At 42.2% G+C, this 21,379-nt stretch overlaps 1 protein-coding gene across 1 annotated transcript; it reads left to right on the top strand.

The window, feature by feature from the left end:
• The first annotated feature begins 4,926 nt into the window (after window positions 1–4,926).
• On the top strand, window positions 4,927–20,911 carry GCLM (glutamate-cysteine ligase modifier subunit). Its single transcript, XM_090047317.1, has 7 exons — window positions 4,927–5,253; window positions 7,873–7,938; window positions 9,735–9,819; window positions 13,311–13,367; window positions 15,344–15,546; window positions 17,419–17,533; window positions 20,029–20,911. Exons 1-7 carry the CDS (start codon window positions 5,122–5,124, stop codon window positions 20,199–20,201), a joined length of 831 nt encoding a protein of 276 aa, XP_089903443.1. The 5' UTR covers window positions 4,927–5,121; the 3' UTR covers window positions 20,202–20,911.
• Window positions 20,912–21,379: the final 468 nt, after the last annotated feature.

Here is a 21,379-nt window from a genome sequence, read left to right as displayed (position 1 = left end):
GGCATGCTGGTGCTGCTGTTCCACTGACTTCAGTAAAGTGAAGCCAGTAGAAGATTTGGCTGTAGGATTATATATGAATGAGACATTCTTTATATTAATTAAGGCCATAGGTTTATCCTAGCCTAGCAGCCAATAGGGCTAGAGTGTTGAAGACATACCTGTTTCTATAGCCACTGGTTCACAAAGGTGTGAAGTGGCCAGCAATATGTCTGGCTCACTTTGTCTCTGCAGCCCAAATGGCCAGGTATCCATTTACGTATTCAACTAGGGATGGACTTTGGCACAACACTGGAGCAAAGCCACAGTGGGCATGTCTACATGTGCAAATTCTGCAGGGCAGGTTTACTGTAGATTAAATTACTCTACAGTAAACCCACCCCGGGCAGGCATCTACACATGTGGGAGCATGGGAGCAGATTTGCTACTCCTGGCTGCAGTCTGCTCCTGCCCTGCACCAGCCCCCTGCTAGCCCAGGAGCTGGCAGGAAGCACAGGACCAGGAGACAGCTGTCTTCTGAGGGGCTGGGAGATTGCTCCCTGACCCGAAGAGCTGCTTGTTGCTGGGGTGGGCTCTGCCACTGGAGCCCGGGCAGAGACTGTCCTCCTGCCCTGGCAGCAGGAAGTTCCCAGCACCAGCTCCCAGTTGGGGCCAGGGGGTTTGGAAAGAGCTGCAGGGGAGGGGCAGGTCCCAGCCCCTGCACCAGTCTGTTGGTGGGGCAGCTAGCAGAGAGCCCCCTGCCTCCAAGCTAGGCAGGGAACTCTCCCCATGCAGGGAGCTCCCAGCAATCATGGAGCAGGGGCTGGGAACAATTGGGAAGTAAAGCCTGGGAGCTCCCTGCTGCCAGGGCAAGGGATATTGTCCCTACCTGGGCTTTGGTGGCAGACCCCTCCCTGGCAGCAGGCAGCTCCTGGGGGCAGGGAGCAGTCTCCTACCCCCTGCTGCCCAGCAGACCCAGAGCAAGTCTGCTCCCAGTCTGCTATCTATGAGTGTTGTATGGTGAAGTAAGTAACCACAAGTAAATTTGCTACTTGTATTTACAGGTACCAAATTTACTCACCATTAGAGCAAATTACTGTGCAGTAAGTGTCTGCATGTGTAGACGGTTATGCTTACTGCACAGTACTTTGCACTAATCTTGAGTGAATCACCTTGTGTAGACATGCCCAGTGGGGCATTTCAGTGTCTGCCCCCGGGGCCCAGATTAAAGTAGCCCTATTATTTGTCTCACCCATCTGTCTGAATTCTTACACTGATATTTGTGTTTGTGATGGAAATGTTCAGGAACCTCAAATGAACTATAAAATGCTCACGCTAGTAAATGAAACAAACGTTCTGGCTGGTGCCACTTACAAAGTATAATGGAGAAGTTGGCTACAAGACTTCAGTTTCTGATCCATAATGAATTGCCAGCCAGATTGGTTGTGTCAGCAAAGTACATTCAGAGCAGTTTTCTTCATGCTTTTGACTTGTAGATGACCTGACTCTTTTTCCATGAGGCCATGATAAAAGAAGTAAATTATTAGTGAGACATGCAAAAAAAATAGCAATGGAGAAGGTAGAGGGAAGTAAAACAATGCGCTAAGTATTCAGAGTGAAAATTAAGTCATTTGATTCAGCTTGTGCATTGTTTTTCTTTGTATATTACAGAATTCAATCCAGAAAGTAAACATCATATTTACAACTTATAATTGGTCCAAAGAATCTTAATGAGATGCCTATCTGTTTAAATATCTGGCTTCACTGAAATCCATTCTTCCTCTGTTTTATAGGCTATGAAGAACTTAGCATCAAACATTCATATTGGTACAGTTCAAACACATTTTACTTGATAATAAATTTTGTCAGATAGCTAGTATTCGTTAAATTAATTAATTTTCTCAATCTGAAATAATTAAATTGGACTTGAAATCAGAAAAAGAGTAAAAAGAAGCTACAGGAATATTGCTTTGTGATTTGCTGACATAACAATTGACAGCTTAGACACCAGTGGAATAAAGAGAATTCAAGAAAAAATAAACTATTTCTAACTGGCAGTTAATGAAATCACAAACTTGTCTCAGTAATGTAATTAGATTTTAATAATAAATGCAGCACTAAAGAGTTATGAATGTACAGAAGGTTATTTTATTCATGATTAGCTCTTTCCTAGTAGAACAGACATGCAAGGTATTTTCTGTACTGAATTACCACCCTATGCAACTCCAGAATTTAGCTTGAAGTTTGGCCAAAGCATCAGAACGTTGTAAAGAAAAATACCAATGGTCAGCTCTTTTGAGTAAGAGCCGCTTGTAAAAAGTCAAATCATAGAACCATCCCCGGAAAAACCTTCACTCCTACTGTAAATAAAGGCAACTCTATTGAAGCCCATGGAGTTGAGTTGTCTTTAGTTGGTTGTCAGTTTTGTCCTTTGTGTTGGCAAGACTATTTTCTATTTTATGTTCAGGCAAAAGAAAAAATGTTATTTTATTACTATGCTCTAAAATGAGCTAACATTTCTTTTTGTAAATGTTTCACATGTATTATGTATATATACATCTAGAAAAGTGTATTTCCAACTTGTAAGAGTTGCAAAAGTATTAGAAAATATAAAAAGATTTAGGCCATTCTTTTAGAAGAGAAAGTATTCAAGCCTGAACGTCTGGACTACAAATTTGATGAAAATTGATTCAATTCTATTTGCTGACACAATACACTTCTCAGAGAAGGGAATGTCTAACACATACACATCATTATTTTTCCATTGGTCACAGCAACACTACAATTCACAGCTCACACTTCCTTTCCATTATTATGGTTAACCAGAGGAAGAAGCTATAAAAAAAGGACTGATTCTATAATGTAAAAGGACTTCAAAATGTATAGCAAATAAATGCAGAGGAAAAAAAAGCAAAATACTCCTGAAACAAAAAATCACTACAGGCCTTATTCACCACTAAATAACTCAGGTTTACAACTGTGTAACCCTTCTGAAGTGAAATGGTTTCAAAACTGGAGTAGAGTGAATCAACTTCTCAAATGTAATGAAATAATCAAGTTGCACACACAATAAAGCTAAGTAACAGCAGGGGCTAAGGTAGCTCTTCATGTTTTCATGCCCTCCACTCATTATTTGTTATTCTTCACATCAAATCTAAGATTAAATTGTAAGGTCTTTTTTTCACTTGCTCTGTAAAGTACCCAGTACACTTTTGGGCACTTTTGTATAAATAAAAAGGAAACTATTTAAATTAATTAAGCCTAATCACCTCCATTGGGATCACTTCTAGACTGACTGTTCAAGCATCTCAGAACTCAAATGCTAGAACTAAAACCCTAGATGTAAAGGATAGTATCTTCTTACTGAGTTATATAAAGCAACATGTAGTCTAGATTCAGCAAATGTACTGGTGTTTGTAATTTATGTTTCAAGTGGCTGGTCCAGGTGTGATTTAATCTGTGAAATCTCTTCCTCAGTTTTATGTTCTTCAAACCATAAATGAGCAGCTAATCTCTTTGTGCTATTGCTGATCATTGGCTTGAAATGCTAATGTGAAATCACGGCTAAGGGCCACCGCAAAACAGGCAAGTATTGACATAACCAGACTTTGTGCATACTCAGGAAGAGGTATTCAGAAATATAACCTCCTTCTGTATTTTTAACATTTACTCTGAGATGCTGCCTGTTGGAATCATACCAAGTCCTTTGTTAAATTTTATTGGAGACCAACAGACAGTGATAAATATGAGCATGCGGCAGCAAATTCCAGGTACTAGAAGGCATACCATCCCTTGTGCACACAAAAAGGGGATTTATTATTCCATGCATGAGAAAAACAGATTAGGTTTCATTTATTCATCAGGCATTGTGTATTTTATAATGATTGATTTATTATTTCCCTTTCCAGTCATGTTTACAGCCATTTTTTTTTTATCTGTTTGTCTTTTGTATTGATATTTATCCGATTATTTGGAAATGGTTAGAAGTTTGTCTTACAGCACAAAGTCTCTTTTTTCCAAGAAACTACTGCAGGCAACTAAAGACAATGAGAGGCCTCTTACACTTTACAGTATAGGTATAGAGTTTAGTTGAGCCAAATTCTTTTCTCATTGAACTGGATTAAACCTGGAGTAACTCCACTGTGACCACCTGGAGGGCAGGATTTGCCTTGTTCTGCTCAGAATTGTTGATTTAAGAAAACTGGGGGATTTCCCACTGTTTGATGGACTTTTTTCCTACAGAAAGCTCACATAGTTATAGGGATGTATGTGGTAACCATGTTGGTCTGAGACAAAAAGAAATGCAAAAATCTAAAACTCTTGGTTCCAAAATGATACCTGGAAAAGAAGCTGGAAACTGTCCCTCTGGGTCCGTGAGAGTCTCTTTCCAACATCTGCTTCCTCTGTGCAAAAATGAAGTTTATTTCCTACCTATGGGGACTTTTTACCACCTTGAATTTTCCCTGAGCCTGATGAACAGGTGCATGAGCCTGAAAGCTTGTAGAAAAAGTTCTTTGCAATTACTCAGTTTGTCTCATAAAATCTATCATTGTGGAACCAAGAGTTCTAGATTTTTGCATCACATTTTATAGCACATTCATTCATCCCTTAACACCCCACCCTGCTTCTCGAGGAATGTTTAGAGCCTGACACCTGTGCGGTGACTGCTTCTTAGTTGTGCTTGATCCTACTAGGTACGCGAGGCGGGCCAGGTCCTCTAGATTGTTTTAGACAAGGCTCGAACGTACTCAAGCGCCTTGTAGGGCCGGGCCCAAGGACGGCGGCCAGCGCCCTACCCACAAAGCTCGCTGGGCACCGCCTGCAGCTAGGGGGCGCTGCGCAGGTGGGCGGAGAGCGGCTTAACTTGCCAAGTGAGGGCAACAAGCCTCATTGCTGAGGCTGCGCATGCTCGCGCATGCGCCCCCCCCCGCGCGGGGTCCCTGCCATTTGCCCGGGCACTCGGAGCGCCCTCGCACCGCCTGCTTCCCCTGCGCTTGTCGTAGCCCCGCCCTGCGCCACGTGACCGGGGAGGGTGATGCAGCACTTTTTTTTTTTCTTTTTTTTTTGCTTAGTTATCGCCCGCGGAGCGCGGCGCTACCGCATCCAGCAGCACCAGCGCCGGGGCCCGGCCAGTCCCGCGGTCTCATGGGCACGGACGGCGGCAGCGCTAGCGCCCGGCTCCTGCTGGAGCAGGCGACCACTCTCAACCTGCAAACGGGCAACCTGCTCAACTGGGGCCGCCTGCGCAAGAAGTGCCCGGCCAGCCCCGCCGAGGAGGTGAGGACGGGCCACTGCGTCCCCGGCCCGCCCGCCGGGACAGCCCAGCCCTCAGCTGCGCGGAGCGGGCGTCTCGACTCTGGCCCCTGGGGCGGGGAGGTCCGAGCCGGCCCGGGACGGGCTCCCTTAGCAAAACAGCATCCCGTTTCCAGCGGGTCGCCCGAGCCCCCTCCCGCGTCGGTGCGCGGGCCTGGGCTGTTGACCCGGGACGGGGCAGCACCTGTGAACTGCGGGTTGTTACAGATAAAATAGGAGCTTTGCTGTCAGGCCCCATCTCGGGCTGCCTTGTGCCAGCACAAAGAACTTCCCTGCGAGGAGCTGGGGCGGGGCTGGGGCTGTCTTTCCAGGACCAGCTGGCAGGCAGCCGCCCCCCAGAGCACAGCCGAGGGGATGGGTGGGACAGCAACAGCCTTAAAATAAAAAAAATAATAATAAAAAAGGTTGTTAATATCTTTGAGTTTAGACGGGATCTGGTAGATCCTGACTAGACATGCTGCTGCTGCTGCCACCAGGCAGTTGGTTTAAAACTTTGGGTGGAGCGGGAATCAAAGGGGGGTGCAAGTGTGCTGGGCACCACCCTGGATCCCCCTGGCCCTCGCCTCCTCATTGGTCACTCTGGCCTCATTGGTCACATTGGCCAGGCACTTCTGGTCTCACATTCAGTCTGACCATGCCTGCTGCTAAAGTTAAGCACCTGGAATAGGGGACAACAGGCGTCTCACCAGCCCTGAGTTAATAGGTAGTGGGTGAGGTTTGTACTGGGGTAGAACACGTCTCACTGCTCTGATGTCCATCACTCGTGATAGTGTGTCCCTGATACCTGTAGTTCTGCTAAAACTCCGGGGCTCTGCCTTCCAGCAACAGATTGCACAGGTTAAATGCAACTCACTCATGCAGTTAAAACAAAGGCCTTTTTTAACGTGTTCATGCTTATATTATTAACTTTTCTTAGTCCAGCGCTGTGAGGGCAGGAGGTTGCAGCACCTGATTCACCTACCTTGCTCGTTCCAGTTTGATAAAACATGATTGTCCTCTGTAAAAATTAGGTCTCTTCAGAAGAATTGCTCAGGCTTGCTTCTCAAAGCAAGCAAACTAACTTTGCTATGAGTGTTTTCATTTCAGTATGTTAAGAGACTTGTGTTTTAACCATCCAAAAACAGAACTCCTGCTCAAGTCTTCCCTCAGTCAGTCTATCAATCAAATAAATGTGTTAACCACAAAGTTCTTCCTGATAAAGAATTAAAACTGTCTCTTGGATCTGGGTTGTAATACTCATCTGCCATAATATGAATTTTCTCACATCAGGACAGCAATGGGTTAAATTACTAATGTGTTTCACAATCTGGACTAAAAGCAAAATTTAATCTTAATAGTACACGGTAAGATGGTGGAGGTAGCTTAGGAAATGTTTCCATGCGTTAAAGAGACTCATTACTTCATGGCCATTGTTTCCCTCATTCAAGGTTAGAAGCTTGTAACAATTTTTTTTTAAAATTATGAAGGCTTTTCAGAATATTTGTTTTAAAATTTGTTATATTGGCAGTTTCTGTTTGGTATTGAAACAGTCTTTGTTGAAGTGGTAGGTGGCATGGATGTTAGTGACAAGAATATATGAAAATTGTTATCACAACATTACCACAGGAAATGTAGTGGTGCTGGCTATTTGGTAATCCTTAATGCAGATGTTATCAGTTAGCATAAGAATTATGATTTTTGTCAACAGTTAATGTATGATGGTGGTATTGTCAATACAAAAGTTGGCTTCTCTTCAATTTATTACTTATGTTGAGAGAGAATGACTGTCTGTCTGAGAGCACAGGTAACACAATTATGGCCCCTGTTTATTTAAAAGTGAATTATTCTAATTTAACCTACATTTATTACTGTATGACAGCTGTTCAGTAGCCTACATGGAATAAAATTTGGACCAGGATTTCCAACTCTGTTAAACAGATGTCTGTATCAAAAGGGACTCTGTGCTGGCAGATTCAGTACAATGCTAAGGACCTGCGTTAGTATGGAAACAGTTACTGTTATTCCAGGAATGATTTTCCAGAAAGAATCATTCCAGAATGATTTTCTGATGCTATGGAAGGAATTGATATGGTTGCTGTCTTGATATTTATTCTATGGGTATGGGGGCTTCTTTTTTCAGGATTGTCAATCTAGTACCTATCTGGCTTCCATTTGAAATTAGGCAGCATTTGAATTGTGTAGTAATGCTTTGTCATGATCCAAGTTGTTTCACAGTTATAATCATAGGTGAATACTAGCCCTGCAGAAGCACTTCCTTAAGTCATAGATGCAGATCTTGATTCTAGTAGACTTCTTCAGTGATAGCTGGTATGGGAATGCTGATAGGACAAAGCAGCAGTTCTCTCCCTTCTAAGGTGAACCTCTGGATAAAAGAAGAGTGAGAACGGGGTATAAAAGCCAAGCCAAAGTAGGGATGGAAGGCTGAAATAAGATTCCTTTCTATTTGCTTCATTTTTCCTCCCTGTCTGTACCAGCGACTCTAATTTCCTTGTGGACTCGATATTTTTTTCTTAACTCTCCTAACTGTACCATAATTATACTTAAATATGGAGAAAATAATGTAATAAAATTGCTGTTCTGTAGATACGCGACTGCATTCAAAAAACACTGAATGAATGGAGCTTGAAGATCAGTCCTGACCTAAATCAGGTAAGGGATGTGCTGTTCCTTTGCAAACGGAATATAACCAAATACTTTTTCCTTTGCTGCAAAAAGACCCATTTTGAAGGTTGATTTTTAAGTAATGAAGTAATTGAGTTCTCAGAAAAATTATTTTCTGCTCACAGGGATGCCCCAATAGAGATTTTGGGGGCCGATGCCGATGGCCAATATTTAAAGAGGCATATCGGCCAATACTGATCCAATTTCCGATACAGCTGCCTCCAGCTGGTAAGTCCAGTGGTGGAAGGAGTGGTGCGGGGCAGATCAGTGCCCCTGTGGTGAGGGAGAGGGCAAGCACTGCCCAGGCAGGTAGGGGGGCCCTACAGCTACAGCTCACTGGGGGCAGGGAGAAGGGGACACTTCTGCTGTTGTTTGTACCCCAGAAGGGCACAGGGGATGTGTGCCCTCCAGATCTGTGCAGGGTGGGGTAAGCTGCAGTTGGGGCTGCACGGTGCTCTTCTTTCTGGAGTCGGGGCTCAGAGCAGGCGCCAGCGGCACTGGGAGGATGCTGCATCCACTCCAGGTTTCGCTGCTGCTCTGCTCCCAGCACTGCCACCTGCCCAATGCAGCCCCGACTCAACACCCCACCTCCACCCATATGCCAGGAAGAGCTGGGGCTGCGGGGGGGGCGGCTGGAGATGGCAGCACTGCAAGCAGAGCAGCAACGAAATTTGGGGTGGATGCAGCATTCTCTCAGTGCTGCTGGCACCTGCTCCAAGCCCAGCCTCCACTGAGAAAAGCCCCAGCTGCAGCCTAGCCTGCCCTGCCCTGTGCAGGTCTAGGCCTGCCCCCACCCCACCCTCCCGGAGTACAAGCAACAGCAGGAGCTTCCCCCCCCCCCCCGGGCTTTGTTCTTCACCTGCCCTGCCGCTCAGTTGAGCAGCACCTGCCCCCTCCCTCACCACAGGGGGCTTTGATTTGCACCCCCCATGCCCTTTCCCTCTCCCCTCCCCTTCCACCACACTGGACTTACCAACTGGAGGCAGCTCTCCATGCTGCCAGCTGTGCTCCTCGCTGCCTGAGTGCTGTGCTGCAGCTGCGTGCAGCACTGACATTTATTGGCCAAATTATTGGCTCCATCAGGCCGATGTCCAATACAGCCAATATTCTTTATTTAGTCCAGTATCGGACCAGTGTATTGGTGCACCTCTACTCACAGTAAGTTCTGATTCTGGGGAGAATAAAGTTGTTTTTGCAACTTTTAAATTCAGAAGTTGGTTCTGACTTTGTAGTAGAAACAATAAATTCTGAAGCACAGCAATTCATATCTAATGTCAGTTCTGGGTTTTTTAGTTCTTGTCGTTCTTCTCCTGCAAAGTGGGGGGGGTGGCCACGCGCTCTTTTGGGTGAGGTTACACATGCTCCACTATCTTATCTGAAATGCCAAAGGCGGAGAGAGGAAAAGGTTGGGCCAGCAGGCTACTACTGCCTGGATCTATAGCAGCATTCGTGTAAAGCAGCTCAGCTCACAGTAAGGATCCTGATAAGAGCTGAGAGGAAGGCAGATAGCTTTAAGAAATCAAACGCTTCTTTACCAGTTGCCTTGACCTGTTCCTTCACTCAACTAGAAACAAACCCTCATGTCATGTAGCTTTGCTACCCACTTCTCCTTGGAGTGGGTAGGCCTGACACTTCCAGGGTAGGGCAGCATTAGGTTACTACTTTCAGTCATTTCCTTCACCAAATTGTTTATGCTGCTTTTGTTAAAACAGTCAATGCCCTGAGGAGGATTAATCTTGACTGAAACTGACAAGCCATTTTTAACCATCATGTATTTACTGCAGGAAAAGCCAGAAGTCCTAGAATGTAATGTAGCTCAAGCAATGGAAAAGATAAATCCTGAAGAAAGGGAAGAATTGAAAGTGTCAGGTAAGAAATTAAATTGAAAGAATATTTTATTGGTTTGTACAATATACTTGAAGATTCAGAGAACTGAAACTTGACAGCTTTATTCTAACTAAGCAAGCTCATTTACTTGGGTTTGGTGGCAGAAATGTTCTTTAGAGACAGGGCCTGTAACTTCAGCCTGCTCTACTCTGTTAGTGAGAAATATACCTGGAGAGAGAGAGAAGGCAGGAGAGGCAATATTGGAAAGGGAAAAGATAGCCTGCCCTACCACTAGAGTATATTGACATTCTATTTCTATCCATTTAATTGTTTTTGACCACTTGGTTAACTTGGCTCTGTCTCAGGCCAGGCTTTAGCTACAATGAGAACTTTGCTGATTTAAATTTAATTAGTTTAGAAATTGATTTAAGGTATGTATAAACGGAGCTGCAGTATAATGAAGAGAGATCTGAGGTAGCTTTAAATAAACTAGGTCAGGTAGAGCATTCTAGCCCAGTGGTTTTCAACCTTTTTGACTCAAGACACTTTCCTGCCTCCCCCCCACCCAAAAAAACTTTCAGAATTTAATGGAAGCCCATTAAAAAACTAACATAAACATATCATGATTATTGTACTATAAACAGAATCCTAGTTTTAATCCATATGTATTATTTTATTCATATAACTTGGACTGTAAGGGATAGAGTCCAGGATGCCTGGCCAGCAGGGACAAAGTACTGGGCTGCACATGGAGCAGATGGGGGGAGTGTTGGGGTGTGGGGAGGGGACTGGCTAAGGGTTTTGTGCAGCACAGTGCTACAGATGCTTCCCAATCTGGCTCTGCAGGGGCATGTGGCACATACCCACCTGGCCAGTGATAGCCAAAGTGCATGGGCTTGCAGTAGCCCTTCTCAGTCCAACCCTGCTGGTGTCTTCTGGAAACAGAAGCATGCAGGGCAGTTTCTGGGATTGTAACATCCTTGAAAGCGCCCTGACTGAGAACAACACCCTGGCTGAGAACCACTCTTCTAGACACAGGAGCACAGTAAAGATAAGGGTAAATTACTCAGCCTCATAACAGTTCCCTACACTGCTGTGGCTGGACTGTTTCTGGTACGTGTTATAGCAGCCTTGGGTATCTATCCACTACAGTGCAGTCTACAGAGTAGATCTGCCCTTAGGAGATTACACATCCATTTTACTTTCCTTTAAGAATCTCATATTCTTAAAAAAATAGAAGGAGTTTTGTAGAAATTTAGCCAAATTGGTTTGTGCTGTTTGGTGAGTTTGAAGCATTCCTGTTCTCCAGGAATCCTCGCATGCTGGAATGTTTCTTGGGGATCTATTGGCACCAGGACTGGTTTAAACATCAATTAAATTAAATTCTTAGTTTATAACCGAAGCTATAGTAGCATATATTTGCAACGCATAGGGGGTACACCCCCTGAGAAAAGCGCTGCAGCATCAGTGGTACCTGTGGGTGGTTGCTGCTTGCCACCCCGCCCACCTGTTACCGCTGGTGGTGGCTGTGGGCACTTGCCAATTGCTGCTGGCCACCACTGTTGGCGTCATCTGTGGGTGATCTTCAGTTGGCACTTGCCACCACCCCACCCCACTGCCATGACCACTTGGGGGAGCTCCCTGCCACCACGCCCCAACTGCTGACACTGCTGCTGACACCTGCAGGTGGTCACTTGCTCCCCCAGCCTCAACAATGCATGGCTGCATTGTTCTGGATCACTTTCAGAACACATTTTAAAAAATTGGTCAGGTTTGTGAAATTTGATTGCCAGTTCTTTAAAATACTGTGCAGTAGCCTTACATTTTTTGGGGTGAACAGTCTTCTGACATCTCTCCAGAGATGTCTCTAGAGATTTTTGGAAATGAAAACAGTCTCATGCTAACTGTAGCTTGTCTGGGCCACATCTCACTAAGTGTTTAAGTTTGTATATAACACTGTTGAAGATAGTGGGAAGAAAGTCAAAAGATAAATATTTTGATAGTGTTTTAGAAAAAAGCTATATATTACTGTTATGAACAGAACATCCTTCAGTTCTGTTCAGTACTTGGTGAGCTAATTGATATCAGTACATGTTCAAATAGTTTGTTCTTGATGCAGCAGTTAAATTATCAGTGTTTCACTTCTCTGCCTTCTTTGTGTTGATTTTGAATGCCTATTACAAAATGGATGTGTACTCTCCTAAGGGTAGATCTACTCTGTAGACTGCACTGTAGTGGATAGATACCCAAGGCTGCTATAACACGTACCAGAAACCTCTTCTTAATATCAGTTGTCCAAAAATGTTTGTCTTCATCTGTAGCTAAGTATAGCACTAGAAACAGGATTGCCTTCTGAATGACTCTTTCTATGGGATATGATGACTTGGAAGAGAAAGTCAAACTGTATAGAACTCTGGTAAATGTTAAGTTTCAATAAATGGAGGCCTGGTTCTATAGAGTTGATGACTTCAGTTTAAAAGTATGGTGATGTGGTTGGTGCTTGGAATACCCAAACAGTAAAATCCTGGCTTTGAACTGATACCTGGTCAAGAGATTATCTCGCTTCCAGAAGGCCTCTTCACAGAATCATAGAAAATTAGGGTTGGAAGGGACCTCAGGAGGTCATCTAGTCCAACCCCTGCTCAAAGCAGGACTATCCCCATTCCAGCCAAGGCTTATCTAGCCAGATCTTAAAAACCTCTAAAAATGGAGATGCCACAATCTGTCTGGGTAACCTGTTTCAGTGTTTTACTACCCTCCTTGGAAGAGAATTGTTCATAATATTTAACCTAAACTTCCCTTGTTGCAAGTTGAGACCATTGCTCCTTGTTCTGTCATCTGCCACCACCGAGAACCATATAGCTGTGTCCTCTTTTGAACCTCCCTTCAGGCAGTTGAAGGCTGCTATTAAATCCCTTCTCAATCTTCTCTTCTCCAAACTAAATAAAACCAGTTCCCTCAGCCTCTCCTCAGAAGTTACGTGCCACAGCCCCAACCATTTCTGCTGCCCTCCACTGGACTCTCCCCAGTTTATCTACATCCTTCTGTAGTGTGGGGGGCCCAAAACTTGACACAGGTCTTCAGATGATGCCTTACCAGTGCTGAAAAGAAGGGAAAAATCACTTCCTTAAATCTGCTGGAAATGGTCCTACTATTGCAGCCCTGTAAGCTGTTAGCCTTCATTTTAACAAGATACACTGTTGGCTCATATTTAGCTTATTGTCCAGTCTAACCCCCAGGCCCCTTCCTGCAGAGCTGTTTCTTAGCCAGTCAGTCCCTAGCCTGTACTAGTCTCTTAAAATGGGGTTTCTGATTGTATTCAGTGTAACTCTTTTTGCCTGCATTAGAATGCTATTTTCTGTAATGTTTTCAGTTCCGTATATGGCCAGCAAGTGTCTAAAAACTCTCCATTAGATCTTGCCAAAATGTAAATTTTATATATCATTAATAAAGAATGGAAATATCTGTTCTGTGTATTCTTTAGCAGCTGAAATTTGGTTTTAATTATTGACTCCCCTTTCTTTGGTGTACAGCAAAACTCTTCATTGTAAGGTCGAACTCATCATCAGTCAGAGATGCAGTTAACATGGGTAAGTGTGCAACTGAAATGCATGTGTAAGTCTTTCTACACTTGATTGTTTAAAAAAGACATACAAACGTACCTTTCTCTTTAATCTGAGTATTAGTTTTGTATAGTCTTCCTCTGTGATAAAGAGAAAATCAATATTTGCCATTGTCACAAGCTCTTGCCACTAGAGAAATTGAGTCATACTCTTAAAAATGGACTAATTATATTGAATTAAGGTCTGATATATGTGTTGGTTCAATTACTAAGTTTAAATGTAATGCAGGTCCCTGGACTTCAGTGGGATCCCTTGTTCTAAGTAGCCACTGCTGCAGATCAAGTTGCAGGAGCAGTGCCTTAATTCTTTATGCCAAATTTACTGTTCTGCTTGAGATTCATCACTGAGATTCATCACTGATTATATCTGATGCAGTAATTATTGTTGCAATAGTAACTAGTTTAATCTGTTTTCTAACACTATGGGAACTGTAGCACAATGCCTAGTATTCTGTACGATGCGGGTGTTGGCAAAATAATGACAACACTGGAAACAGTTAATTTGAAATATCTTAATTTTCTTGAAAGTAAATGTAATGTATTAACATCTAAAGTTATGTCTGAGGTTTTTGTCCAAAAAACAACTGCATCAAATCTTTAAGGGAAATAACCAAGAATGCTGAACTTCATAGAATCTTGAAAATTCACTGGGTTGGAAGAAATCCTGACTCAAAGTGTCAAATAGCTCTCATTTTAAGAAAGTTTCAAAAGAGATGAGAGCTATACAGCAGTGTGAAAATCCTAGAACCCTTTGGAAAAGCATTTTGATGTAAAGATAGCCATCTTACAGAGAAAATATTAACATTCATTTTATGAATAACTACTTTGACAAGTTCACTGATGTTAATGAAAATGAAATTCACATTTGGTTATTTCCCTCTCCCCCCTGCTGGAGAGATTCCTTTTGACAAAGCACCAAAATAGCCTCAGATGAAAATTTAACTTAGAAAGAGACTAGATAAAGCATTTGATGGCAATAAAACATTTTGTGCTCTTTTCAGGTGATTGTGAAAGGATATGAAAAAAAGGATTTCCAATTTTTTTGCCTTTTTATACAGTTTTGTGGCATTCTAGCTATTGAAAGATGCATGAGAAAATGTATATGTTCTTTGTTTCATTTGATCGTCTAATTAATATTACCCCTGTGTTGTTGGACTCTCTCTCTTAATTTGGCCAAGTTAGTAGGCAGTGGAAAGATGTCACGCAAATATCTTTTCAAATGATTATGAAGTTGTTACTAACGAATGGAAAATAAGATTTACCTTTACACTTCATTTCACTATATGATTACAGAGCTTTCAAACATATGCTATGCCCATCATCCAGGAGATGCATGGGTGATCTGTTAATTTTAAGTGGATTTGATTTCATTCATATTTAGCTCAGAAATCTCATGATTTAACCTTTATAAAATTATCTGTCCCAAGGTTCTCTACCTCTTTTTTATTGCTGCCATTTTAAGTGTAGATTCACTAGGTCTGCTAACCACATCTTTTATAATTTTTTCATTGTTTGTGCAACAGCAGAAGTAAAAGGTCACAGGCTTACACAAGAGGAGATTGGGAGTGTTGTAACTGGGAATCATCTAATTTATATGTTGTATTTACTTGAATTTAAAATGAAGTTAGCACTGGGGGAAGGGGAAAGCCCCTTGTCTTGGATTTACTTACAAAATGAAGTGGAGGGAAGATAGTAAAATCAGAAAATATGCAGAGCTACAGGCTTTGCTCAAGATTTCCACCATGAGATTGTATCTGATATTCAGACTTCAGCTCCTAATTTTGGGAAACATTCTGTCATAGAATACAAACGTTCTGTAATGTTATAAAGTGGTGAGTTGGGAATAAGTGGAGAAAAGCTGTGTGTATGTTTTGTTTGAAATGTTTGCATTGCTTAGGCTGAGATAAAAGTATAAACAGTGATATTTGTTTTTATTTCTCTCAGCATGCTCTGCCCTTGGGGTTGCCCAGTTAGATTCTGTGATTATTGCTCCACCTCCTATTGAAGATGGAATCAACCTTTCCCTAGAATATTTACAACCTTACTGGCAAGAACTTGAAAACTTAGTACAAAATGAAAAGATTGTTGCCATAGGTACCTCTGATCTAGATAAAACATTGCTAGAGCAGCTGTACCTTTGGGCACAGGTAAGAACAAATTACACACCTGCAATAACTGAGGAATTGTAGTAACTGTTGTTTTCCTGGTATATCATATCCAATTATACAACTGTTATACTTTGATTTTAAAATCAGTGTTAATTAAACTATCAAATTTGAACAACAAACTTTATTTTGAATACTCCCCTTGCCATTCATTTATTCATTTAATTTTTCTTAAAGAACTCTTCAGTTTTGTTCCAGGATGCTGTTTTTGTTGTTTTATAAATCATTAACCATAGCCTTCTCTATTTTAATAGGAAGCCTTTTCTTTCAGAAAGGTGCTGTTTATATAGTAAGCTTAAGGGCGAAAGGGACAAAGTATATGGAACATGGAGCAGGAGCTGTTCTTTGACCAATCTAGCTTTCTTTTTTTAGTTTCTGTAACATTCAGCAGGTGAAAGTCTGCACTTCTCTGTGCACACATTTGTTTCCAAGTCATCTAAACTCTTATTAGTAGGTGGATTTACTGTTTTCTTACCAGTAATTGGAACCTCCAACTAAGAATGCTGTAGGTCATGGGTGTCAAACATATGGCTTGGGGATCTCTGACTGACTTTTGCTAACCTGGTCTGGTGCATGGGCTGAACTCGACACTGGATATGGCACAGGTGGTCAGTCCAGGATGTCTGCTACCAAATTGGCATGACACTGCATACAGCCTGCATTCTGGGCTGTGGGTCCAGTCCATCCACCACAGCCTGCGAAAGTCCCAGAGTGGGACCAGTACACACTGCACGCAGCACAAATGGGTCAGCATGGGGAGTGCACTGTATGCAGCAACCCACAGATTGGCCTTGTGCACTGGCTCTCGTAAGCCCTTATGTGGCCCGTAGACTGGTTCACAGTCCCTCATCTGGCCTGCAGGACCAGGTGTATTCGACACCCCTGGTGTCTGACTGTATCCACACAGTAGATCCTCTAAGGGTATTTATTTGACTCACTTTTTATCATTTGTGCCAAGTGAAGGAAGAAGAAAAATCTTATGCAAATATTGACTGTGGATGTTGCAGTCAACGGTAAATGCATTGACAGCCTTCTCCAAAGTTTGTTCAAGTCAATGGAGAAGGAACTCTTTCAACTTAAGTTTGGATTAGGCTCTTATTTAAGGGTGTGCATGGCTACAAATGTTATATTCTTAGCAAAATTGATCATTTGATTGTACTGCACTATTTTAGTCTACAGTTAGATTTGTTCATTTGTTTTTAATTCCTTCCTCTTCTGCTGGAAACAAAGAACTGCTGATCCAATGACATAACAGACAGAAAGCCAAAACTGTTATGTATATTTTACCATGATGACTGTCAAAGTGAGGTCCATCTTTATTTAGGATTATGTTGCAAGGAGCTAAATTAGTTCAGCTCCCACTGAAGTTGATGTTGGACACATTTACTCATGATGCTACATTGCCGTAGCAATGTGCTATGGCAACATAACATCCGTGGCCAAGAACCATGACATGGCAGCTATGTTGCTGTAGCAATGCACTCCCTTGTTATAGCGCATTGCTATAGTGATGTAGCAGCTAAAAATAACTGCACTGATGTGCATGGCGCAGTACAGACTGTTACTGCACTGTCATTTAGTACTTCCAAAAGGAAGTACTAAATGATGGCACAGTAACAAAGGTGCCATAGGGACACGTGTAGATGCACCCACTGAGTTGAATGTTTGGTGTCTTGCAAAATTAAGCTAATTTCTCTGATGAGTAGGGCATTTAAAACAAGGTTCAGGTTAAATTGCTAGGATAATGAACCTGGAACAGACTTTCTTATGCAGTAAAGGATGTTTTTATGCTTCTAAAGTACTAATTTGTTTCCTCGTCTAGTTCTTCCTAAAGAAAATTTATTTTTCTTTCAGGTGAAACCAAGTAGTAACCAGGTAAATCTAGCTTCTTGCTGCGTGATGCCACCTGACCTCACAGCATTTGCAAAAGAGTTTGACATACAGCTGTTAACTCATAATGATCCAAAAGGTGAGGCTGTAATTTGTTTAATCTGACAAATTTGAGAGAAGATAATTTCGGACATAATTGGCAACATTTTCATTTTGATGTATAGGTTTTGTGGTTGTTAAGCCCTATGATTTGGATTCAGGTTGATCAGTTACTGTTATATGCTTGTCCAAGTTTTGTTTTATATTTCCTGGGATACTTCAATAGGAAAACCAAAAAAAACCTGAGAGCACATATCATACCAATAAGTATTGTGTAGCATACTTGTTTGACCCAGTTTGTTGTTTTGGGCGTATTCACTTAAATCCAAGATGAGATGTTTTCCCCCTTCATATAACATAAAAGCTGCTGTCTTGTATTTAAGTACAAGGCACTGGAGGCTAGGCAAGCGAGGGCTCAGAGCTGCAGCCACTGCCCCCTTGTCAAGTCCTGGAATTCAAAAATACCAGGCTCTTCGGCATTATTGGTATATTTGAGCAATAGCTATCTTAATGTATGCTGCTGTTTATGAATTAGCTTAATTTTTAAGATAGTAATGCTGTAGACTTGAGATGGTCTGGGAGTTATGCAAGATGCAATAAGTTCTTAGGAATGTCTTAATTTATAAACAGCATAAAGTAACAATTAGTGATTCAGCTTGGCTTGTTTGCTTTCTTATGTATTAATAAAAAAAAAAATTGAACCTGCAGCTCTTGCTACCTTGCAGGGAACCTGGTTTTGCAAGTAATGTTTATCTTTCATTCAGGTAGAGGCCAGGTATTATGGAGAAAGTAGCAGGATCAACCTGTGGGTGCTGACAAGGGAAGGGTCTTTTTTTCCACTGCTGTTTACAATGTACCTGTCCTAGTCAGGCTGAATTGAAAAAGTGCAGCCCATGTATCCATGCTCATCTTAAGCATTCCCTGCTGACTGCCAAAGTAACCCCTCTTGCCCCTAACATAGCTTAGGCTGTTTACAAGTCCATCTCATTTTCCTGAGGCGTGTTAACTACTAATTGTTAGGGAAGGGGGGGAAGGCCTACCAAAAACTATCTCATCTCTTTTGTTATGGAAGAAGCAGCCATCGGATCGATGCCCTTGGTACCAGGACCTACTTCCTGGATACTAGTCTAAGTAAACAAAAATCAAGTAATAAAATATCAAGCAGGCAAAACTCACATGACTGTGTGGTATAGTGAGTCTTCAAATGCATGTGAGCAAACAAACTGCCTGGGTTCTTCAAGTCAACAGGATGCCAGAGAAATCCTTCCAGTACTATCAAGCCTTGTTTCATCAGTTTGTGGACATGTATCAAAACTGATGCTTCTGTGACCCATGGATATTGCCAGCTGGAACTGCAGTGCTGTGCAGAACCCCAAATGTAGCCTGCAAGCTGTAAATTCTTTAATGTGCTTTACCATAAACTACCAAGCTAGAGGAAGGGAAACTGGGATTTGAAGTGGAGGCAGAGCAAGAAGGGCTGTGCTGTGCTTATGAACAGAGCTGTCCTTTGTGAGGAGCAAATGAGGGCATCCGTACTTGGGGGGCCCCGTGGACAGTGCCATACAGGCGCACACCACCGGCTCCATGCTCTAGCTATGCACCACCTGCACAGGCCTCGCAAACCCTTAGGGTCAGCTCTGCTTATGAGTATTAGCCATCCTCTACCACAGTCAACCCCAGAGTCCTGTTGCAAGAAGAATGGCTACCCAGCAGGGCTTTTCTCTTGGAGGGAGTGTCTGCTTTAGCTCACTGCAGCTGGATGGCAGTACACCAAATGTGCACACCCCCCCCAACCCCCCCACCCTGCGCAGTGCAATCTCACAATGCCTGTTAAGGCCATTTTACCTTAACGTTGGAATAAGGAAGTATTTGCAGAGTAGGGACAAAAGTGTGTGATTTTCAGACTTGTCGCATTCTTCAGGGAACTGAGCTGCTTCATCTTCCGTTGACTTCAGTGGGAATTAAAAATGCTCAGTACTTTGGATTTAGTCTTAAACTTGTCCATTGATGAATCTAGCTCTTCTAAAGATTAAACTGGACCAAACTGTCAAACAAAAGTGCCTCCCCTCTCCCCTCCTAAACGTCTAGGTAATTCTCTTAAATTCATATTGTATCATCAGAGCTTATGTCTGTAGCGACTGACCACCTTTCAAATAGACCTTTGGGTAAAATTAGTCCAATTCATGACTTGGTGCAGCAGTTATGCTATAACTTTCAGATTTTTGCCCTGTAACACATTTCAGAAGAATGGATAGATGGTGTATCACCAGGTGCTTTGTGTAACATTACTTATTCAGATATTTAAACCTTTATAGCAGGGTTGCCCAGCTTCTGAGCAGTCAGGGAATGCCCCATAGCCCCGAGGCTACCCCTTCTGTGCAGGCTCTGGGTTCCCATGGGCCAAGTCTTAACCTCATCATGAGCCACATGCAGTCTATCAGTTGGACAGTTCTGCTTTATAATGAAGATTACAGTATTTGCTAATTAAAGTATGCTTAAGTTTTACCCAGAACACTATACATATCTTACTTTTAGAGCTGCTTTGTGAAGCAAGTTTCCAAGAAGCTCTTCAAGAAAGTATCCAGAACAGTCAAGCACATGAATGGACTCCCTTGTGGCTTCTTCGGTATTCTGTCATTGTTAAAAGCAGAGGAATTATCAAATACAAAGGCTATATCTTGCAAGCTAAAAGAAATCTTTCTTCATAATGTATTGCATTTTGACAGCAGTCTGCTGTCTTAGTGCTTTGGATTTTTTCATGAAGACTTTAACAGAGGTGAAAATCATCACAAAACCAAAAGTTTTAATTTGCAGTGCTGTATCAGTAAGTCCAAGGCATATCATACACTGTATATTTCTTTCCTAACCTAGAGATCAGTTCACTAATGTATGAAATACTTTTGTTTTACATTAAACTGTTTTCTAATTGAAATGATCTGTAAAGAGAATATTGAAAATATTTTTTTTTTCTTTTTTTGGAAGAGTAATGTGCTGTAAAATTTTCACTAATATATTTTGGCTCCCATTGCGGTAATAGATAAAAATGTATATATTTTTATTTTCAAAAAAGAAATTCCATATGTTGAATTTCTTCTAAAGAGCTTGCTGCTACTACTTTGGCAATTGTATAGAAATTGATCATTCAGGGGGTGTTCTGCGGGTTTTTTTCCTAAGGAAAAAATTCTCTAATAGACTAAATTGGAATCTGATTACTTTAATATATATAGCACTAAGCTGCTTTCCTGTCTAAGTGACAGCCCAATTTTTATTTTTTGGTATAAAATGTCCCTTGTGGCTGAAAAAAAATAAAAAGCAAACATGTGGCCCTCTTCCAAAATATTCCAGTGATTATACTAGCTCCTACTGTCTGTCCATGTATTCCTGTGGCTCATTCCTCTTATAAATGGGAGTGATGAGATTTTGTCTTGTGTTATGAAATGTGCTATTATGCCTGTTTTTTAGCTAAGCCTGAAATAAGTGGGCAAGAACCAAATTAATATGGAGCCAAAAGGTGCCTGGTTTTGACTTTAATCTGTTGTTTTTAAAAGTTCAAGAGCCATAGATACTTGACTATTAACCAGATCAGAGCACATAGAACATGCTGGAGTGTGCATTGTTTAATCATATACACTGGAGATATCTTTTTAATTTGAGGTGGCTACCAAGTTTTCTGGTGCTTAGGTGTCACCTAGAGCAGGGGTTTTCCACCTTTTTTAATAAGTATATACCTGGGTCAGGGTGTGGATGAGCAACTGGATGCTAATGGGGTGGGGGAAGAGGGGGGCAAGCAGCCAGATGTGGGGTGGGTTGATGAGTGGTGGAGCAGTGGCAGCACAGTGTCTGTGCAGTCCTGCTCTTGCCCTGCCCCGGCCCTGCTCCTGTGAGC

Source organism: Crocodylus siamensis, chromosome 5 (genome assembly GCF_052110815.1).
Source record: "Crocodylus siamensis isolate JL-2025a chromosome 5, ASM5211081v1, whole genome shotgun sequence".
NCBI lineage: Eukaryota > Metazoa > Chordata > Crocodylia > Crocodylidae > Crocodylus > Crocodylus siamensis.
The sequence above is the reverse complement of the archived record's forward strand: the minus strand, read 5'-3'. Positions and strand labels throughout refer to the sequence as shown.

What these genes read in the sequence shown, in the direction of transcription:
- GCLM (XM_090047317.1), top strand. Translation starts at nt 5,122, where the DNA reads ATGGGCACGGACGGCGGCAGCGCTAGCGCCCGGCTCCTGCTGGAGCAG. An exon ending in CAGAGATGCAGTTAACATGG is followed by an intron (nt 13,368 to 15,343) that starts GTAAGTGTGCAA and finishes TATTTCTCTCAG; the next exon opens with CATGCTCTGCCCTTGGGGTT. An exon ending in AGCTGTACCTTTGGGCACAG is followed by an intron (nt 15,547 to 17,418) that starts GTAAGAACAAAT and finishes TTTTTCTTTCAG; the next exon opens with GTGAAACCAAGTAGTAACCA.